General features: G+C 34.4%; 1 protein-coding gene across 1 annotated transcript in view; it reads right to left on the bottom strand.

The window, feature by feature from the left end:
- The window catches only part of LOC100368098 (E3 ubiquitin-protein ligase HECW2-like), an 85126-nt gene that overhangs the window by 3329 nt on the left and 58400 nt on the right, over positions 1-23397 (bottom strand). The window contains exons 9-23 of the mRNA XM_006824865.3: positions 20427-20585; positions 17390-17546; positions 13101-13177; positions 8553-8668; positions 8241-8426; positions 7461-7628; positions 7164-7248; positions 6789-6885; positions 6095-6178; positions 5666-5772; positions 5189-5309; positions 4506-4619; positions 3803-3955; positions 3360-3588; positions 2390-2651 (exon numbers count right to left, since the gene is read on the bottom strand). Coding sequence (XP_006824928.2) covers positions 2390-2651; positions 3360-3588; positions 3803-3955; positions 4506-4619; positions 5189-5309; positions 5666-5772; positions 6095-6178; positions 6789-6885; positions 7164-7248; positions 7461-7628; positions 8241-8426; positions 8553-8668; positions 13101-13177; positions 17390-17546; positions 20427-20585 — 2115 coding nt within the window. The remainder of the gene's footprint in view (positions 1-2389; positions 2652-3359; positions 3589-3802; positions 3956-4505; positions 4620-5188; positions 5310-5665; positions 5773-6094; positions 6179-6788; positions 6886-7163; positions 7249-7460; positions 7629-8240; positions 8427-8552; positions 8669-13100; positions 13178-17389; positions 17547-20426; positions 20586-23397) is intronic.

Here is a 23397-nt window from a genome sequence, read left to right as displayed (position 1 = left end):
GAAAGTCTGGTGGTGAAAAGGTTAATAAACTGCAGTACAACAATAGTTACCCCCCACATCCGGATCTGAAATCTGACATAGTTTTGCAAAGACTTATCAGTTCATAGCATTAAAGAAGACATGTAGCACATCGGTATGCATATAATGAACAGGAATGTATGTTAATATCAGCTGTGAACATCACATGGGACCAAGTCTAACATATGCATGGTATAGAGCTTTCTATGGAGACTTGATATAAAATGGAGAATGACAAATTTCAATGCCATGTGAACTATGTGAAAGAATGAATTCTTTGAAACTTATAATAAAATGTAGCACACGAAGACCAAGAGACTTTTTAAATTAAAAAAACACACCAAGATTCAAGCCAACATTGTCAACCATGTTATTATAACTAAACGTATTTACATTAGAAACTGAATAAGTTTGAAAATCAGTGTACAACCTGATGAATGACCATAAGAGAAATGTTAAATACAGTCATCTCCTTAATAAGCCTTGACCCTCTATCATCATTCAGGTGATGTAGGACCCACCACTTCAGTGTCCCTCATTAAAAGAGACGGTTAAAAACAGATCAGACACAATACTATTACTTATTAATCAGTGTTATCTCAAAACAGCCATTTACCTGCAGTAAAACTAATTTATGTGAACAAGCCTTTAGACTCCTGGATGCCGGGAGACTTGAAACTCAAGGACAGGGTCAATGGGACAGATAATTACCCAAAGTATAACATAGCAGGACATTAAAACAGCGGAAATCCTGAAGGTCAACTACATCATTCTCACAAGTAGGTACGATATTAAAATTTTAGTCAAGTATTAGAATTATTATTTTACTTATTGGTCCACATGTGGTATATCAAATCAAGCAGCCTATCGGCTGAGATAGCTCCGCTGTTAGCAATGCACATTTCAATTAAAGAACTGAGACATCATTAGAAAATGAACAATATGTATAATATCAAAGTAATCGGACTTACAGTTTTTAACAAGAAGTCGAAAATATCACTTTTTACCAAAAATGACACAAATATCCACCAAAATTAGAGAATTAAAGATATCATCACGAAATGAACAAATCTGAGAAAGGTCTACATGTAGTATCTATATATGTAATATCAAAACAATTGAACTTTTGGTTTTTAAACAAGAAGACGAGAATATCACTTTTTACCAGAAATTACAAAAATATTCACCAAAATTAGAGAATGAAGTTATCATCACAAAATGAACAAATCTGAGAGAGGTCCACATGTAGTATCTATATATGTAATATCAAAGCAATTGAACTATTGGTTTTTTAACAAGAAGTCGAAAATATCACTTTTTACCAAAAATTTGAAAAATATTCATCAAAATTAGAGAATTGAAGATATCATCATGAAATGAACAAATCTAAGAGAGGTCTACCCAAGGTACATATACACCAAGTATCAAAGCATTCAGGCTTGTAGTTTTCAAGAAGAAGTCGAAAAAGTAAAACATTGACACGGACGACGACAGACAATCACTCATATGATAAGCTCCGCTCGACAAAGTCGACAGCGGAGCTAAAAAAAGTATTTTTAGCGACTTGATAGAATTACTCAGTACTTGCTATCAGATATGTGTGCCAGTAAGTGAATTACCTCAGCTATTCAGCACATAGCAATACTACACAGTGTCACAATCAATATTGCAAAGAAAACCACATTACTTCTCAGTGTGGGTCCCTTATAATATTATTCATGAGACAACAATATATCCATTGGATATTTTCAATAATTTCTTTTGAAGGCAATTTGATCTGCCCTTGGAATTTTCATGCTGACAAGTTCCATAAGGGTGGAAAAATATTTCTAAATCAGAATCAATGGGGGAGACCGAAGCGACTTAATTGATGGGATTCATTCATTGATAAATGTTATGGTCCATCACAGGTGCATGTGTTCGATCAAGCTGATGCCAGTGAATAGCATTGTGATACGGGTGAAGGTCACAAAGTTCCAAACATAGTACCATATATGGTAATTTGCACATAAACAAAATTAGCGATATATAACGTGGGAAACAGTCACCTGGCACAAAAATATTATCAAAAATATATATATATATTAGATATTATATATCTAGTTTGAAATGACAATAGAAATATTATAGAATTAACAAACTTTATATGCTTTTTGATTTTTTTCAGAAATTAGCAAAACTATGTTTTGTTTCAAAATTTTGTCTACTGCCTCTATCATTTCAAGTTCTCCCAACCTATATTGAAACTTAATATGATTTTGATTTTTTTCAGAAATTAGCATATCTATGTTTTGTTTCAAAATTATGTCCACTGCCTGTATCATTTTCAGTTTTCCCAACCTATATTGAATCATAAATCGATCATCCATACCTGATCTGTACTCTGTATTCTTTCTCCAGTCATTGACATCAACCTCTGCAATACCAGCAATGACTAATTCTAATTCTCTCGCATCAAATACCGATATAAGCCGGTTATCTACCACTTCATAAAAGCCTCGCACTAAGCTATCTGTCTGCTCGCACACGCCCCTTTCTATTCGCCATTTCACCATGCGTTCGATATATTCCTTTTTGTTCTTTTCGGTTACTGGAATGTTTTTACCGTTGTGTTTAAGCTCTCTTTCTGTAAGCTGTTGGCAAAAAAAAAAAAAAAAAAAAAAAAGAGTACATCAAAATCCAATTCTGGTTTTTTCAACCTTCTACAGACATTTCAAACTTAATATTAACTTTTTAATCTAGCCAGTTTTTCAATCTAGTAAATACATCTGTTGTGAAAATAGGCATAACTGGAGGTGTCCCTTTAAGTAACACTGTTTTTGTCCTCATTTGCATGCTTGTTTTGACTTTTTCTAATGGACCAATGTGAACAAAAACAATGAAATTTTTATTTTGATCCTTAAAACATCTGTTGAATATACATGAGACTTAGCAAGATACAGTAGGGAAAAAATAATCATGGCTGTCTAAACAATTGCACATGAAACATTCAAAATATTGCTAAACTAATATTTTTGATGAATTTCCTCAATGAGGCGAAATTTGAGATGAAAAAATAGTACCTGGGGCTAGCAAGAATACACTATCATGTACTGTAAAATGACTAATTTTCACTGGGTTTAAATTTCACTGATTTACCATTTCAGCGATATTTAGTGGGTTTTAAATTCATGGTTTTATCATTTAGATAATGTGTTCTATGCTAAATTTGACATATTCACTGGGTTTTAATTTAGCGCATTTTTCATTCAGCGAAATAAGCTAAATTAAAACCCAGTGAATAATGAACCCCTTTACAGTAGTCCATTGCTTTATATGTGATATAGACATAACCATCTCACCTGACCAAAAACCTCCTCATCCACTGTAAATGTAAGATCTAAAACGTCTGTGATATCGTTGTCTTTGACCCATAATAAACTCTGGTGGAATTCAGCGTCTAAGTATTCAAGATCACTCAGTGTACAGGGACGACGTAATAATGCTTTATAAAAAGGTCTGGTGAAGAATGCATCTAGTAGAAACTGGTGAACTATAGCTAAACCTATTACGCGGCCACAAAATCTGAACCTGAAAAAATATAAATAAATAAATAAGTGACAAAAATCAATTATTATTAATACTCTTCTATAATTATTCATAGCAAGCATCTGTTGAACTTGTCATAAAAAAACTGCCGCTCAGTCCTAGTGCAGTATTGTAAAACAGGTGTCTACAGAGCGCCCTCAACGACTACACTTTTCAACACTGTCATGCAATAGCGTCCTCTATGTTCAATACTCACCATTCTAATTGATTATCCACAAAAGCAGACATGGGACTAATTTGTACAGTGTAAGTATCGTTGGCAGAATACTCAAACAGACCATAATATGGATTAAATAACTCTCTTGATAATAAAAAGAAAAATTCTCTTGATGGGCCACCATAATCCAACCTGTTAAAGAAATATCAATGTCAACATTAGTGAAAATTAATAGCAACATTTCTCAAATCAAGTGTGTGGTGGCGCTATTTTGATTTCACAGTGTAAATTGCTAGTATCCTCGGGGGCGGAGCTACGTCACATACGTTCTACATTGCTAAGACGCGCACCACTGTACCACGTATTTCTATGGGCTTTGTGAGCGCTGCTGTGGAACACCGGTGGAGCCGGTGAAAACTCGAGAAAACAACACAAACTGAACTTGAAGTAATCCTGAACAACCAAATTCATATATGTTACACACGTAGGGCTAATCTTGTTACGCTGTTCAGGGGACTCTCAACAACCATCGCAAAGTACCGTTTTCTGCGAGTTTTTGGTCTTTGTTTTCACCGCGAGGGTTGCCAGGCGGTAGAAAATGCCCGGATGTCCGCCCCCGAGGATTCAACAAATTCAAAGTAAAGTGGTGTCAGACAACATTTCTCAAAACTGACTTGTGGTGGCACTATCACAAATACACTCATCTTTGAGAATTATTAAAAATGTGTTTAAGGAAACTCACCCTTCTTCACCATAAAATGTAATGTACAATTTATGTTTTTGTAAATCTCGTTTAGGGGTTGCCATGACTTTATTGAATGCATCTTCCAATAAATGGTCTCGTCTGATGTTCATTCTAGAAAAAGACAACAAAACAGGAGTTAATGATATTTTGGTCAGCACACGAATGATCCATACAACCCTTTATATAATATTTGTTGACTTGGACATAGGAAACAAAGTGGTTGCATATTCTAAAACATTCATATTTGTGAGACCATAATAATATGCACTGTTAAATACTTTATCTAAGCTGGAATTAATTTTTCGCTGAAAAGGCTTTTTGGGTGTTTTGTATGGAATTTATTTTCACTGATTTTTGATATATTGAATTTGAAATATAGGAAAAAAGGTATATTGGCTGGATTTTATTTTCACTGGATCATCCCTTCAGCGAAAATAAATTCCAAGCGAAAAAAAGTATTTTACAGTATGCCCAGAACGCTACAAAAATGCAGCAACACAATCAATGTACAATGGGTTGTCATTCATTGTTATTTACATATACATGTATATCAAAATACGCAGCACTCTCCAGCAACAGTTTTCCTCACAAACAGAAAATTGAACAGAATGTTTCCTTACAAAAATTAACATTACCTATCATGCAACATTCAGCCTACCAATGATTGTATTATATCTTACTTGAGTTTTCCAGGGCCTTGGCCGTAACCTTTTGATTCCATCTTTCGGTGGAAATTCCTGAGTTTTGCTTCAAAATCTCTCCTGTAAGGAGCTGGAGCTCGAGCATTGGCACGTGAAAGCCCTACAAATAACAAGATGAGAGAGTTAGTATAGCATTTGTGTGTAACCTCACATTGCACAGATGTACTACTGGAAGTCACAAGGATCGCTGAGTCAGCAATAGACATTGTCCAAGTCTATGAACATACTAACAACCATAAAACCAAATCTTAGAATATGATTGCACTTCAACAGAAAATATGTTAAACTGGTGTTGGGATATTTTATTCGTTTCTTTGGTTAAAAATTACCATTTTACCACCAAGTCATGTATGTGTGTGATATACAATTAGAACCAGAGAGCCTGGAACTAAAGGAATTTAGCAGTGGTGATATAACGATTCAATTGATATTGAGATAAATGTGTTAAATGCATACCTGGTGAAGAATGCGGCGATTGCTGTGGGGATCCTCTTGGGGATGCTGTACTTGAGGTATGCACCCCTTGTATCGGTATATATGACATGATGTCATCCTCAAACAAACTGAAAATACACAAATAATCACATTAAGACTGGATATACAGACTGGAAAATTCTTTTCAATTAGATTCGTACATTTCTGAAAACTTGATTGTCCCAAAATAAAACGTGGTCGACAATCAAGATTAAGAAACAGAATTGAATCGATTCATTAATGATTTTTTTTCATTCCTAGAAATGGTACCACCTATTGCCTACAAATAACAAATCTATATCAGTTTGGGCAAAACCACATCTAAAATTGATTAATCTGCATTGATCAGCAATAAATAGACCAATCCAAAAGATTATAACATATTGGCCCATAGAGGGCGCTATTGCTTACCTTAGGAGTATAATAAGATCAATGTCATTGGAAAATCGTTCTAAAGCCTCTGTACCATCTATTCTAATGTGGTTTAATTTATCTCTGAAATAGACAAGAAATAAAATGTGCAAAATGAGATGACATATTCACATACAACTTTAGCAATTGATACACCATACAGGCCTAGCAAAGTTAGTTCGAATAATTCCAGAATGATTATCACATATTATAATAATGATGAGAGCCTGCCAATCAAATATGGTAGAGGAACTACATTCAATATCAGACCATCCTGAAAGAAATGCGGCATAAAATGTATTACAGACCAAATCATCCGTCATTTATATGAATATTTATAAGGTAAATGTTCTCTTTGTTGCAAAGATAAAACAGTTCATATTTCGGCAATGAAAAATTTTTATGATGTCCCTACCAGTGAATAGACACAAGATTAATCTCCAATACAATTATATATATCAATGATTTACAAAATCTTGACAAATTTTGGCTATGGCCAACATATTAGAGTTTGATGAGTAGTAGCAGCAGCAGTCAGTGCAAGAGCAACGTACATGAAAAGTCAGTACACACTTCACTGAACGCCAAAATACCCCAGACATTTCTATTCTTAACAATGTATCACATTTGCGAGTCATATACATGACAATGAGCTGTAATAACAGTGGATATAAAAAGAAAGAATGAAACTTACTTTAACACTATATTTGAACTCAAAGCTGACTGTCTTTCCTTGAGAATGTCCATTATATTGGGTTGTCGAAGGAAAGCCACCACTTTCTCGTTGTAAGCTGTGAACAATATTTAGAAACTCATTACAGCTAAACTGAAGACAAAACATGGTGAAAACCAGACATAAAAGATGTGTCTATGGTCAAATTAAATCACTGATCTAGTATACAAAAAATAAATTTTGAAGAACCAGTGGTTTTGATTGAATAAAATATTTGTCATTGGAACAACAGAAAAACAATATTGAATAAATGTACACAGCAGTGTGGCAAATATAACAAATTATATTTTGTAATAAGAGCATATATGGTATAGAATGAGTGGAGAGTGGCCTTACCTGTAGGAACTGGAGTGTGTCCTGATCGCCTGCTTAGAGTATCAACAGGTCGTGGTCGCACTGGAGGGCCATGACGTCCACCCACCTACAAACAAATTTCAGTCAAATTACAATTACAGAAAGCTATTTCTTACGACTGTAAAACCAAAAAAGACAATTTTGTTGAGGTACTTTTGAACAAAATTAAGCTTAACCAATTATATAATTTGTTACATAAATAATGTAAAAGCAGCACTCTGATTGGGTAGTACTAGTAGAACAAACTCAGGCTAATGATATTTAGATGATGAGGCTTACCAGTGAATATGAATTTCTGATATCATCTTCTCCAGCACTTCTGCTTCTATTTCTAGATGATGGTACTTGTAAGGTGGTGATAGGGTCTATAACACTACTTAATGGTTTGATTGGCAGTCTGGGGTCTATAAAAGTTGTACACCTATGGTTGTGGTCTATGAAAAATGACTGCAATACAAATCAATACAGTTTGGTTAGCAAGTGTCAATTTCTAAATGTCAAGTTTTATTTTCCAAACCTCTGATGGACTTTGTAATACTGTAAGTGAATCAGAAGAATATTTGATATTTTTTACAAATGACCACACGTTTATTTAGTAGCAACATGGTATTGTGAAAGCATTAATTTTCACTGTATTTGATTTTACAGTTTTGATATTTGATAATATTCACAGAGAATTATAATTTTATATATTTAATTTTATATGTTTATTGGATTTAATTCAGTAGATTTAATCATCAGTGTGAATAAAATCTAGTAAAATAATTTATGAACTTACAGTATAAATAAGATAAACCAAGATGAGATGAGATGTGGTTTTATGAATTCAAGAGGGAAGAGCTGATAATAATTCAGCAATTTAATCCCATTTTTAATTCATGCATTCATTGATAAGAATCAGTTATTACCGGTAATATCCATCTCTAGCTCACCCCTTCACTTCACGTACCTGGAGTCACAATACTCAAATATACATGAACAATGAGATTGTACTAGGAAGGGCACTGCAATATTGACACACACACACACTGAGTGGGTGTACATCATCGTCATGCTCACCTTTCCAGCTCTGTCGTATTTCACCTCCCAGCCTCGCGGCAAATCCTGCGATGTGTCGGCAAAATGATTTAACAATGATACTAAATCTCGATTATGCTGATAATGATCAAACTGCGCAGGGTCTCGACGAATCTTGTTCACCATATGTTTGAGTGATGAATTCCTAGCGTATTGTTGGCTGGCTTCCTGAACACAATGGAAACGATATAAAAATTGTGATAAATAACAGCTGTAAATACATTTTTCTGTTCAGCCACAGAGCTGGCAAATATCTCAGTACTTTAAAGCTATCAAGTAAACAAAATAACTTACAGAGTTTTCATGAATAATGGCAAAGAAATCGGGTCTGGTGAAGAATTTCACAGCTGGTGTCTCTAGTGACGAACCTCTGTCAGCAGGTGATGGTAAACTGCCGCCCTCACCTCCTCCTGTGATGAGAACAAGATATATTAACATTTCATACCTAAACTAAGTAAAGTAGCTGGAGGTGGGTTAAAAATCAGCAAATTTTGCTCGCCAGATCAAATTGGATTTCATGTCTTATATGTTGAACAAAATTTCCTCCTGTAACAGGTGAACATTTTGAAATGGATACAATTGGGAGCAGGTCATGCTATTTTATTAGTCAGTGAGTTTTTAAATATGGGCTTATATGATCCACCCAGGTATGAGAAAATATTGTCTGTTATGAATGCTCAAGTGTTTTTGTCTGGTATGAGCATGTGACAGAGGGCATGGACCCCAAAGCACTGCCCCCTATAATGGGTGCTTTACCAGGGACCAATGAGTACACATCATTTCAACACATGGGGAAATCCAATTCAATATACCGATAGAAACATTGCTGATTGATAAATGTAAAAATTGGTTTGGATGGAAAGGCAGTTGAATCTCTGTCAATTTTATTGTCTGGAAATATTTAAGTTATTTGGGATTTATTGATTTTTTACATATTGAATAGTTTTTTTTTGATACATCAACAGATTACTGTTTTAATCTATAGGATGTATGTATAAGATGTATTTTTATTATTATTTCTAAATATTTTATTAAATATTAAGGCATAATTAATGTATAGCATGGCAGCATGTATAGAAACAGAAACTCACAGCATGACAGACTAAAACATGAAATGTGTTATAAGGCAATCAACACTGGTGAAATCAGTATACAGGACTTGACTGATCCAGGACTAGTCACAGTCGGAGATAAAATTTTGATATTGTGTCTTAAATGGCTTGCGAGATATAAATAATGTGTATATAGTTCCAAATACGCTAAATATGAGAGGTTTGCAAGCAAGTGACTTTCAAAAAAAAAAGCTGTGAAATTCAAGTTATTTGTTGCATATGGTAGTCACCCTTTTGTGTCCTCGATCACTCTGGGACACAAACACTAAAACAACAACAAAGTATAAACAAACTTTAACTCAAACATGTAACTGTTTGTTGATAAGCAACCAAGGCATGTGGTCATACAAGGCCACAGTGATTTAATTTTATGGATGACCTCCTCTGGAGACCCCAAATCTAATGCGAGAGGCGAAAAAAAAAAAATCCTGCCAAAAAAAAAAAAAAATCCTGCTAAAACCACAGGACTACGGAGCTGCTATTACGAATTGAACCACAGAACACAATGTATCAAAAAACAACAAGAAGTCTTTATTTGTAGGAGGCACATGTTGATATACATATCTCGTACTGTATTACTGTCACAGGTATAACCATTTCAGACAAGCTCTAGTACATGTAGTCATGATGAAGTACCTTCAGTCAAAACACTGCATTCAAGGTACAACATGAACATCATTTTCAGTACAAGTCAAGGCGGAATGTACAAACACTACTTTATGACAATAACTAACAAAACATTGCAATGATACAGAAATGTCCTTGCTTGCTCCTCTCTACACAGTAGGGGTTAGCTTTAACCAATCTCTCGTATAGCTGTGTAAACGTCACATCTCCCTGGCCGACGTCAATTGCGTACCAGTCTACAACAATCCCTCAGTTTTTCCTCTGAACTTTTATGCTCATGTATTCCCGGCAACGCAATACGCATGTGCAGAAGATCATTTACGACAAAATTGGCACGTTTTTAGATAGTCCAAAAAGAGTTTTACGACAAGCCGGCACTTTGCGACAATACGAGTCGGCAAGTTCCAGACAGAAAACCGATCTGTGGAGACTCGTCGTCGGAGATTTTTTTTTTTTTTTTTTGAGAACAGGCGAAAACTAATGCGCGCGTGGATGTCATCCATAAAATTAAGTCGGTGTGGCCTAACCTTGAACTTTTTGGCTTCATTTTGTTGATTATTATTTATTATGACACGAGTGAACATTATGTGGGTTGAATTCTACAAAGTATATCAGGAATCCAAGAAAAATTACGATAAAAATTGTTTCAATGGCTTATTTTATCTTGTTAACTTTCTTATTCTAGTCACAATTGAATACAGTTGGTTGATATCTCAAAGTAGTGCAAGGCATTGTGGGTACATTATGATATCATAATTTAATAATAATCTTTTTGTCCAGGTATCAGTAAATGATATCGTGAGTTTAGACCATTTTTCAGCCACAGTTTTGAAGCTGAGTGGAGTAAATACGACAATAGTTTATTTGCGTCAGCTGTTAAAAACATCAAGATACGGTTGACTGACGGTTGTCTTTAATAAAAACATCGTTATTGACCTTGGCCTTGTTTTGTATCACATCTGTCTGTTTATATTGACAGATATCTAATTAGAGATGGAGGCCATCAGTGATAAATATATTTAAATTAAATTATAATAATAAATAAATATGAATAAATATGGAATGGACACTTCAAGAACACATCACATAAATCTGAAAAAGTTTGTTCTGAAGGACAAGCAGTATTGATATGCTTGTTGTGATGGGTTGAAAATGGTGGGATGAAAATGGTGGGTTGAAAATTTGGTGGGCAAAATTTGGCCAGCAATATTTTGGTGGGCAATATTTTGCATGTCGGTTGAGTTTTGCTCACCAAATCAGATATGGAATCTATGTCGTAAACCGTGAGCAAAATTTGCCATTGAAACAAATAAGGGACCACCCTTTCAACTAAATGGGGGGGGGGTGGTTAGAAGAGTCAGCTAATATTTAATATTTGTCCAATACACCGCCCAATCAAAACATCACCCATGGGCGATGTTTTGTCAGGTGGGTGATCATTCGGCTAGTTTATGAGTCACAGAAGTACAGATCGAAGTTTCAGAAATGCATTCTAATTTAATTTAGTTTAAGCTTGTCATAATTGTTGACGTCGTTTCAAGAACATGCTGTAAAATTGTGAATGGGTAAACTCCATCTGACAATGCATTATTCTCACGTTGAAAAAGGATAAAACACTTCTACTAATTATCATGTAATCGGGTTATGTTTTGGGGCCATCATTGGCCAAAAAAATATGACTTGCCGGCCAAAAGATCACCAAGAGCTGGGTATTGGAAAATCGTGATACATTTAAAAGTCGCTGAAACCTGTGCTGAAACAAATATATCCACATATTGAAAACAAAAAGTTCTGGATACATGTATATGGAAATTTAAAAGATTCCCCCTTCATTTCTAATGATAAAAAGTTTTGTTCACCATATATGGCGAAAAATCATTATCTGATTCAATTTGTCAGCAACAATTTGCTTATGGCGTTAAGGTTTTCGTTGGGGGCAGTGTGTAGCTGAGAATCATTACGAGACAGAGGTTATGTCTCATAATTCCGAACTGATTTCAACCATAAAAGTTTAAATAGAGTTTAGTAGATTATTTTCCAGTAATAAATTTATATCTACATTTTTAATGAATAATAAACATGAATACTGAATAGCAGTCACCACAGCATTGTGAATTTCACACCACATTTCACCAAAAAATTCAAAATGCAATTTCAAAAATCTAAGCACACAAACAAATGATTATGAGTGGTAGTAATTAATTAGATGCTGAATTAACTACAATACAAGAGAAAAACTAAATACTGGGTAATTATGAAAGTGTGACTATTAAAAAATTGATATATGCTAAATTAGTATGATATAGCCTTTGTAAACCTGTTTTTAAATTTTAATTCAATTGAAAGACACAAAGGAAATAACTTATTAATATGCACATATTGCATATTTATAAAATACAGATGGAAAAGTTAATTAGTATGCAAATTAGCTGATGAATATGACCAGACTAATTAATTATTCAATACTTGTCATAGTATCTAAGCACTGGCAGTTTAAATAAGTTTACTAATTTTTAAAATGATTGTTATTCTATTAATACTTGTAAATATCTGAAAACAAATTTCAACAAAATATTGCAATAAAAATTCATAACTCCTGCTCATCAAAAATTCAAAAAAAGGGGTTAAAAAAACAATGTGTTGAAAAGTATGCCCAGCAAAAATCAGGCCATATTACATCATCATTACGATTGCGCAATCACTCTTAGTTATAAAATATATATTTACCGTTATAAACATCGTACGTACTGCGGATTGCTCGTAGTGGCATCCTCATCGAAACAAGAACTCAGACAATTTTTTCAACTTCAAAGATAAGCTAACAGAACAGGCACCCTCCACACCGTTTCAGTTGCTGGCTAATAATGCTAGTGTTTCCGCTTTACGATATAGGACTATTACTATTCATACAAAGCCGTTTGACAGGGAAGAACCGGATTTTCTGACCTTTGACATATGCAAATGATGTTTTTTTGACAACTTGGTGTCAGTCACTCCAGCTGGAAAATGAACCGAATAACTGAACTTTGATCTCAGAAAAATTTTGCAACAATGATTGTGATGTGATATCACCTGATTTGCAGGATAGAAAAACAACAAATACCTGTAGCCCCCTGGGCCTCTTCATTCACAGCACTGGCATCAACCTCTCTTTCTAGGGTCCTGCGAATGCTCTGATATCTGCCAAAAAAAAAAAAAGATAAAAAAAATCAAAAAAATTATATTTGGATTTACACAATTATAATAATACCAGAAAGCTATTATACATTAAATAAATAAATAAATAAACTAACTGAAATGACCTCATTGTTTAGAGTGAGTTTCTCAGCACACACGGGAACTGTGCTCAGAGCAATAAATTCACTGTTCTTATCAAGTAGTATATACAGGTACATAAAAAGGGAACTTCTGTTGTTAATCTTTCACTTTAATGTTTACACACCAGTCACATAGCAATGATGTCATTCTTTGCTTCATGATGAAATCTGCCACCAGTCATTTTAAAATCTCTGATTTGATTCTAAGCACAGTGGTATAAGACAACTTTGACAGCTATTACAACTCTCCTCAATAGATTGGCATACTGAATTATTATGCTGGAAACCCAGTGATTACTCAAATTTAACATTCGATGAATGTACGGTTTCCCTCACAAACCAGTGAATTTACAACCTAGCAAATAACTCGGCAATATATCAAATCTCTGATAATTAAACGAATATTTCATTTTTCTCTGTATCTCACTTGTACATTGGAGCTGCAAAGTTGAAGATGTGCCCTATCAGTCTAGCCTAATATACCTATGTTACATCGGTCTAGCCTGCAATACAAGATACAATTCACACATTCTGTACAAGCTAATATTATCATTTAAGATGGGTATTTTACACAGACTATAGTACACAAGCAGAGTAAGACCGTAAGTTTATTCACAGTGCATACATGTTACAGCTGTAGTTTCAAAGTGTCTCTGAAGTAGAGACCAAAAGCGTGAATATAATAAATATTAAATGAAACAGCTGAAATGATATTTGATTGATGTTCCATGATTTAATTAGGCACAAACTGAATAAATAAACACTTCCGGAGGTCGACATGATCCAGGCGTGTGAACAAGTGGTGGTAGCTATATTACAATTTATTTTTTCTGCGGTAATCTCAATACTATACAGATGAAGGCTGATTGTGTAATCATTCGTAGATACGATACAGCAACAATTTGAAGCAGTTCAACAGACAAGCAGCCATTTTGTAACAAACGGATATTCAAACTATTCCGCACATGACATATGGTTTTGGTGTACAGTATACATGTAGATCTACATTTGTAAATAGGTTTATAACAAATTGTAAATTGAAATTTTTATGGCAAAAAAATAGAACATATCCGTATATGGATGAAATGATGCACCCATGAAAATCATTTAATGAAACGCCCACAAATAAAAAAGGGGCAGACAGCTGATGTGAGCATCCGTCATGTCAGCACACATTAGCATACAGCTGTCTGACCCCAATCTGACTGGAAGTGCACGAAAACATGGTACAAAGATCGCTAGCATAGACAGAATCAACACAAGGGAAGCACCTTACAAGGCTAATATACTCATAGTTATTTATAGAACAGAGCTCAGTTATCAGCTTAAGATAGTGCTAAGTGTTAAAAAACAACACAATGATGCCACAACAAACAAGTGTTGCAAGTAAACAAAAGTTATCCCTGTCATCAACACTAGAGGGCGTTGTGGGATGGCACTAGGTCTTCTTAGTCTAATGCAATTTACAGAAAACAAATACAGAATTTACTATATACCAAATTGATTAGAAGTTTGGTTGCCATATTTTCTCATTGGCATGATAATCAAAATTATCATTGTCAATATCGGATGAGCCTCAGCAAAACAAAAAATAACATTGCCGATTTCAAACACCGATAAATGAGGGTGCACTACATTTCACAATCATGTCACCTGCTGGTGCCATTTTTTTTCTCATTCATTGGCAAGAGATGAGATTAAAACATGCTTCAACCGAGTGCTGCTACAAAATATTAAAATAAATCTCACACTCTAACTTGGACACATTGAAAATCTACAAGTGTCATATTGACCACAGATTAGTTCACAAAACAAATAAACTTTTACACTTGTCATGTACTTTTAAAATGAAACATATACTTTTTATTAATGGTGTGAAACCACTTTAGTCACTAAAAAAGATATCGTGAAGAAAAATGTATATGGTTTGTTTTTAGGATTTTGTTTTGAAAGACACACAGTAAAGTTAGAATACAAAACGCAATGATTTCTGAAGAAAGAACACATGCACCTAATACTTAAAGCGGGAAGGATGTCACCTGTGAATGCAGAGGAATTGAGTCCCAACAAACAATAACAACACACGCTGAATACTCAGACTCATGGGTAGATGCTTGTTTGTGAACAATGACACTCTATGGCCATGCGCAGGTGATGACTCCCCCGCTTTAATATACAATCAACCATGTTGGTAATCCCGTCATATTTTGTGTAGTTGCCGTAGACATTGTTCCGATCTCCAGAAACACCATCACCTAACTTGTTTCCATTAAATCCAATAAAAAATTGCAGAGAATTCCTACTCACATTTTCTTAATGCAAATTTTGCACCCCCTCCCAATTCATTAATCATTACGAGACAAGCAAATTTACCATGACTGAACAAATTGCAGTCAACATAGACTTGAACTTCACAGAGACATCAATGGCAATTGTCATGGCCATGATGCCCAAAGAGTTTGCCTTGGTGCATGACATGATACTTAATTTTTAACTTGAGAATGAACGCTTTCTCAAATTTGAAGTTCACGCCCTGCATAATTTCTATTGACCAAAGACACTGTGGTAGATACAGTAAGAACACATACAAATTAGTAATGTACATTTCCTATGAACGGCTATGAATGACAAATCTGTTCTGATAGCATGTCTCAATATGTTTGTTTTAAGGATTAACTTTTGACCATTACAGATAACATGGTACAGCTATTACAGTGTAAGGTGAACTGTTACCAAGGGTCTATGGTGAAGTGATAATCAACTGTCTACACTTTCTTTAAAAATTAAATTAGTACATCATAGATCTGAAACCAAGTTTTGTTTGAACTGAAGTTTTGTCTTCCGTTTGACATCAATCAGAGAAAACAATTCAATTCAACACAAATTGAGACATATGTGTACTTGGAGTTGCATACAGTTTTTTGTATTTTTGTCAATAAAATAAAATATGGGAGTGTATGAATGGTGAAAGCTGGGTTACCACGAAATGAACAATAGACTTGTGACCCTTGCTATTAATATTAATATTAATGTGCATTTTGATGATGTCACAAATTTGATGAGTGGAGCATGCACATGTACAAGTTTACATTCTTTCAAGATGGCCGTCAATAGCGGGCAAGCGATCGCTAGCACACTGACAAAAAAACAACCTTCGCAACTTTCGTATCACCGAGAACTTGCAAATGCATTTGTAATAAATGTTGGGTCAAAGATCAAAAAATCGGATAATCCTAGAAGACTATTCAAAGCTGGCCAGAAGACGCTTGCCTGTCAAGAAATTGAGTTGCTAGTTGGTGATTTGATAGACCAACACTCACTAAACAGAAGTGTATGCATTGATGACCTCTTGTTGGCTAGTAGTCTTGCAATGACATCATCTCTCTGAATAATGTGAAATGCAAGCTTCAGTTGTGGTGCGGTTTCTAATTAACTAGCAAAACTAATCTAACTCCAATTTTGACCTTAACGCTGATTGGTGGTGTATTAATGACCCTGTCAAGCATTGCATCACGCACTGAACTCAAACCGGTGACAATCATCACCGGGGTCGCAAGAGGGGGTCTCTACAAGGGTCACAAGTCCCTTGTTTATTTTGCGGTAACCTGACATTCGCGGTAACCCAGCTTTCCCATTTCCATACTTCCATGATGATTTATTTTATTGAAAAAAAAAACCAAAAAAAAAACAAGAGCAAGCAAGTCTGCCTCGTGGATTGTATTAACCCCATATTTTGCTTCCTGGATCACTAATATTAAAGAGAAACCCCTACTTTAGTACAAAAACTGGTTACATTAGTACACAGAATATATTACCAGTTCTGGTTTATTTTCTCATCTTGGCTTACTACATAATTACTGGTATTAACCAACCACCAACCACCGGCAAAGTAAATCATGAGCTTAAAACCCAATACTCATATCAGATATGCAATACATACTATGCATTCATTATTGGTGGAATTAGAATGGTACAAGTTGGCAGCAATATACTCATAATCAGTAGTTAATTCACAGCCAATCTAAACAAGTTTGCAAAGAGTTCCAATTAGGATCATCTCCTCAGAACAACATACCTTCTATCTAACTGCTCTCTACTTTGCTCTGATTCCAGAGATTGTTGTCTCTTAAGATGATCTCTCCCTGTGGCAGTAGGCTTTCCCCAGGTGGTCGTCCTATTGACATGATCGATGTAAAATATCCTTCCGTACTGGTCAACTCTGGCTTCCCAGTCTGCAAGAGAACAGTCACAATACTGGTTTAAGAAGATTCAATTAGGTGTTCACTTTGAAAAATTGAGATCATTTGCATAAAATCTGCATATTGAATTTGACATAATATTTCCATGTTGGCTTCCAGACTCAGTTAAGTTAAGCCTGCTGCTCAGCAATAAATATCCAGAGACACTGGTATGATGTACATCCATATACTAATAATATTCTAAATCAATAGGCCAACAAAAATTATTTGCTACTGCATTAAGTAGTTTTATTCAGATTTGAAAAAAATGATTTTACAATTCACAAAAAAAAATAATTAAAGAAAGCTAAGAAACTCCTGTGTGCTGAGGGAATTAAATACATGAAATGATATTTCTCGTTTCAACCACTGGGGGCGCCAAACACTTCTACTGAAGCCACACTGATCATAATTATTGCAGTCAGTATTCAAATTACATTTTGCCCATTTCATTCGATTTTAATCATTTTTTTTGTTATAAATTAAATAAAAATTTAATATTTGATTATAATAATGCTGAAGTTGCAAATCCACTGTCAAGTCTGAGAATTTTTTAATATTTTGTTTTAATGATGAACCATAATTCTTGATTTCTCCAAATATTTTTAAATAATAAATCTCTCAAACTCATTGAAATCTATCAGAGTTATGCTAATTGAACAATTGTTGTCACTAAATTACCCACAATAAAACAGGCTGTAAATAACATATCTCATTATCCAGAAAATATAACTTTTTTTGAAAAATCGCATGCAACCACATATAGTGCATTGTTTGATTGGGTATATTTCTGATTCATTATTACTCCCATACCATTGATCTAATAATCTGAATAATTAACTGGATACAAAGTTCAAAGAGTTTATTTTATTATAAATAACTTGTTTATGTTTTATGGTGGAACTGCTTAAAATGGAGGATTATGCAAATTAGATAATGAATTGCACAGATGCTTAAAGTGAAAAATAATCAGGTCTGAGATTTGTCCCGGGTTCCATGTTCCAGAGTTAACAGTAAAATAGCTAAAACTGTTATGTAAGTTAGATAATTAATACTCAGATGTCAACCGAAATGTAATCGGATCTGGATATTAACACAATGCATGTTTATCATGTTTCATTGAAATCTGATAACAGTTCATGACATATTACTGGAGTAACTAATTATTGGCTATTTATTATGCAAATTAGGCAATTAATATGCACATATTTATACTATAACCCAACCATGTCTGTGCATTATTCCAATTCAGCTGTGTGCGAAGTTTCATTGAAATATAAACGGATCTTGAGAAATGAGTAGAACAGCTGAAAATTGGCTTATTACTATGCAAATGAGATTACTAATATGCATAATGTCAACCAAAAACAAATCAGGTCTGCCCATTATCCCAGAGTATCTATACACCAAGTTTCACTAAAATCTGAACAGAAGTTCTTGAGACACTGGTGGAACAGACATACAGACAGAGTAACCGCTCAGACTCCCATTGTGTGTGGAATTTAGTCACGCACATATCAGGGAACCCACAGATTGAGGGTTATAGGTCATTGAAAAACTAGATACCAAGAACTGAATAAATCATGTCTTTACAAGTGTACAAATGCCTAAAGACATTGAATACCACTCATTGAAAGTGTTTTTCATTTCCAGCAAGTCAGACAGGAATATTGAAAAAAGTTACAATGGGATGTCAAAGTTATGTTTTTCATTTGTACATGTATTGGCTTGTGAAAAAAAAGTCGAATATATATATATATATATATATATACTTAAAAAAAACAAAAAAAAACTCGGGAAAACTACACTGTCAAAACTACACTTGAAGGAAACTGTAAAATCATCTATTTGTTGAATGGTACAGACATGTCTGCAATACGCAGACAGAAAACAAGGAGTTACAAATACACTTCCTTCAAAACTACCAGATGTGTGCTATTAGATAAAGTTTTAAAAGACGTTCTGCTTGCATGTTTCCCCCAGACACCAAGATAACCAATGTCCTTTGGAAGGATGTACTGAGTCAGCAATGTACTAGGTTCAATCTTATAGTAAAGTCTGAATGATACAGATTATACAAGAGAAAATTTTAGAATAACTTTGTTTACGATATAATTCAGGCACACTTGAGTTAAAGAAGTTTTGGTTGTTTAGGAAGGACATATATACTTCACTCTGTTTGCTGAAAGTATATGTAATTTCATTAGAGCACTTAGTGTAATTGAATGCACATGAGGATTCAATTACAGGTGCCAAGAATTACTAGATTATACTAAGATAAAACTGAAGTGTGTGAGAAAATTCACTGGGAAGTTTTTGGCAGTCTTGGTTAAATGCACATTTGATTTCCCAGATTAAACAGGTAATTAAATTACATAGTCCCTGTGAGTTTTCAAGCTCAAGAAATATTTTAGTCAGAGCATGCCAGACATATGGTTTGGAACAACATTAAAACAAAATGGCCACCAGTTGGTCATTTTGAAACAAATCTGGAAAACAAATATTGTTTATCAAGGTTCCTTAATGTTAACAAATGCATGTACCAAGTTTAAATGATATCCACCTCTACACGACTGAGATCCGGTTCAGGAATAGCAGAAATGCTTGATTTTGATGCATTTTTAGAACGAAAATGACTGCTATTCGACCATTTCGAATCAGATCATAAAGTATGTATGATGTATGTATGAAGTTTAAATTTGATGGAATTAAACATGGTTAGGACAGACACAAGTAGGTCAATCCATTCCAGACTTTGTCCAAAACTGATGAATAAATAGACTTTTAAGATATCATTTCTGAATCAGTTTCTTTGACAAGTGTTTCATTATATACAGGTGGGTGTACTGAATTGATGCAGAAAGACAAACTTACTTGATGGTAATGGATCCTGTCCAGGTGGCAACTCTACTCTTTGATAAGTGACTCTGTCATTATGTACCGGTGGATTTATTGGCGGAATATCTTCACTACTGTCTGTGGATGTAGATTGTGATTGAGATGATCTTAAACCCTGAGATGACGGTGAAGTTCCTGCAACAACAAAATCAATTTACAAAGTTAACACTGTTATGTTATCACCGAGTACTTGAATATATTTGATATGCAGTCATGCTCCTCACTCATTATTATACTTAACTCTTTGAGTGCCAATTTTTTTTTTCTGCTCAAATTTCTGTAAATTTGTTCACATTTTATGGCATTTTCAGTAAATTCATTTTTAATTTTGTTCAAAGCAGTCGAAATATGATATTGCTTCCAGTTTTTGATCAAAAAACTTGAAATTTTTGCAACATTCGATGGGGAAATGAGCAGACTATAAACGAAACTATTTTGTGGATGGTCAAATTGATTTTGGTGTTAAACTAAGTTCACGTTGCTAAAACTTGATGCAGGATGCCTTGAGTGCAATTTTAACAATGTGGGAACCTTCTAGGAGTTGTATGAATTAAAAATAACAACCACATTGGTGACATGAGACACAATATTGGCTCTGCGGGTCACTACTGGATGGAATTTATTCTGAAAATCTAAAAACAATAAATAAATATATCTATTGCTATCACTTTGGGAAATTATAAACAATGAGATATATATGTAACAAAAACAGACTCCGCTGGTTCTGGAATTTGAATAATCCAGAATGACAGCTGAGCTGACCTTCAGTGAAAGTGTTAATTAATCAGCATTGCAATGTTTCTGTGCATTTTCAAACTTTGTCATTTTAACATACAGTACAGTCTGAGTGCAACATTTAGCATGCTTATCCTTTTCACCTCCAGTTTCCTCAATTCATCACAAATTCACAAAATATTGTAAAAAGCTTAATTATTCACTGGGTTTTAATTCTGCTTATTTCGCTGACTGGGAAATATGCTAAATTAAAACTCAGTGAATATGTAAAATTTAGCATAGAACACATTATCTAAATGATGAAACCGTGAATTTAAAACCCACTGAATATGCCTGAAATGGTAAATCAACGAAATTTAAACGCAGTGAAAATTAGTCACTTTACAGTAGTCCTGTTTATAGGCTGCATTTTTCTTTAATAGAAGCTTGAGATAAAAACAGCCAATTGACTAACATTTTGTAAGTTGGCTCCAAAATTAGGGTTCATTTGCAGAAATAATGAAAAATATAAGTTTTGGGGAAAAAGTCTGGTTGGTGAAAAGGTTAAAACTAGCTTAGCATGCTTTTGAAACTAAATTGTGCAGAGTACTGTAGAATACTTTATTTTCACCATTTTCCTTGAAGGGGATGCTTCAGTGAAAATAGATTCCAGCAAATATATTTTTCTCCTATATTTTAAATTCAACTGATCAAAAATCAGTGAAAATATATTCCATACAAAAATCCCCAAAAAGCTTTTTCAGCGAAAATTAAATCAAGCTAAAATAAAGTATTTTACAGTAATATATACCTAAATATGTCTTACATTAGTAACATAGGTAAAGAATAAGTAGAAGTTTGTGTTGACAAATGATACACACTTTAAAAATTATAAGATTTTATGAAAAGGCAAAGCCATCTGACAGCCAGTTGGGGAATCAAGTTACATGTATGCCCAGACTAAACTGTAGGTACATGTACATTTTGGGCGGGAAAATATCTGGCACTCAAAAGTTTAAATGCAGCTAGGGTGTGAACAGGGGGAACTCCCAGTTAAATTTGTACAACTGTGACGTATGAAAAGCACCTAGATTTAGTCTACTGATAAGAAATGTTCATAATGTCAGTACCCATGAACACTTAAAAGTGCAGTCAGATAAGAAGTGGTAACTATCAGTGGTTACATGTGTGGGCGGGTGGGTGTGTGAGTTTTGGGAGATTAGGTGGTGCTTCAGATGAGAGGTTAGTCAGGTGATATTCCATGGATACCTGAAAATAATTATTCTCATTTTTTTCCTGAAAGACACCAATGTCCATTAGTAAGAATTGTTCCAATATTATAAATATACTTGCTACAACTATGTATGCATAAATTAACTCGCTGCGAAAGAAAACGCAACCCAACCAGCAGTATTGTAATATATCTCACTGTTTTGCAAATAAAATAGCAATACTGATAGATCAAATGTAACAGTTTGTAATGGTGAGCTGATATCAATATTGCTACTTAAGCAAAACAGTTAGATCCATTGCAATACTGCTGGTTGAGTTGCTTTTTCGTTCATAGTAAGATGCAAAAGAAGATGATACTAATCAATTATACATCTATAGCCACATGATTCAGTGTCAATATACAACATGTGTATAGCATTTGACATTAAAATATTACAGTGGAACCTGTAAGTGATCACCTAAGATATTTAAAGTAACTGTCTCTCTGTCACAGGGACTGTGTTAAAGTTAATTACTCAATTTGTGAACAAAAGTTTGTCTGTTTGAAAAGGCAATTTGTCAACTGATATTTGAAGACGGAGAATACATGGAAATAAAAGAATTACTTGTTTGTCTTAGAAACACACTGAATGTACAATCATTTCCCAGGTGACCTTTATACACAGGGTCATTTGACCAAATGGGCAGCCACTGGTCACATTAGACAGGTGACCTTTATACACAGGGTCATTTGACCAAACAGGCAGCCACTGGTCACATTAGACAGGTGACCTTTATACACAGGTTCATTTGACCAAACATTCGATCACTAGTCACATTAGACAGGTGGCCTTTATACACAGGTTCTATTGACCAAATGGGCGGGCACTGGTCACATAAGACAGGTGGCCTTTATACACAGGTTCATTTGACCAAATGGGCGAGCACTGGTCACATTAGACAGGTGGCCTCTATACACAGATTCATTTGACCAAACATTCGATCACTGGTCACATTAGAC

This window comes from Saccoglossus kowalevskii, chromosome 7, assembly GCF_978046115.1.
Source record: "Saccoglossus kowalevskii chromosome 7, keSacKowa6.1, whole genome shotgun sequence".
Lineage (NCBI taxonomy): Eukaryota > Metazoa > Hemichordata > Enteropneusta > Harrimaniidae > Saccoglossus > Saccoglossus kowalevskii.
This window is presented reverse-complemented; position numbering and strand designations above follow the sequence as displayed.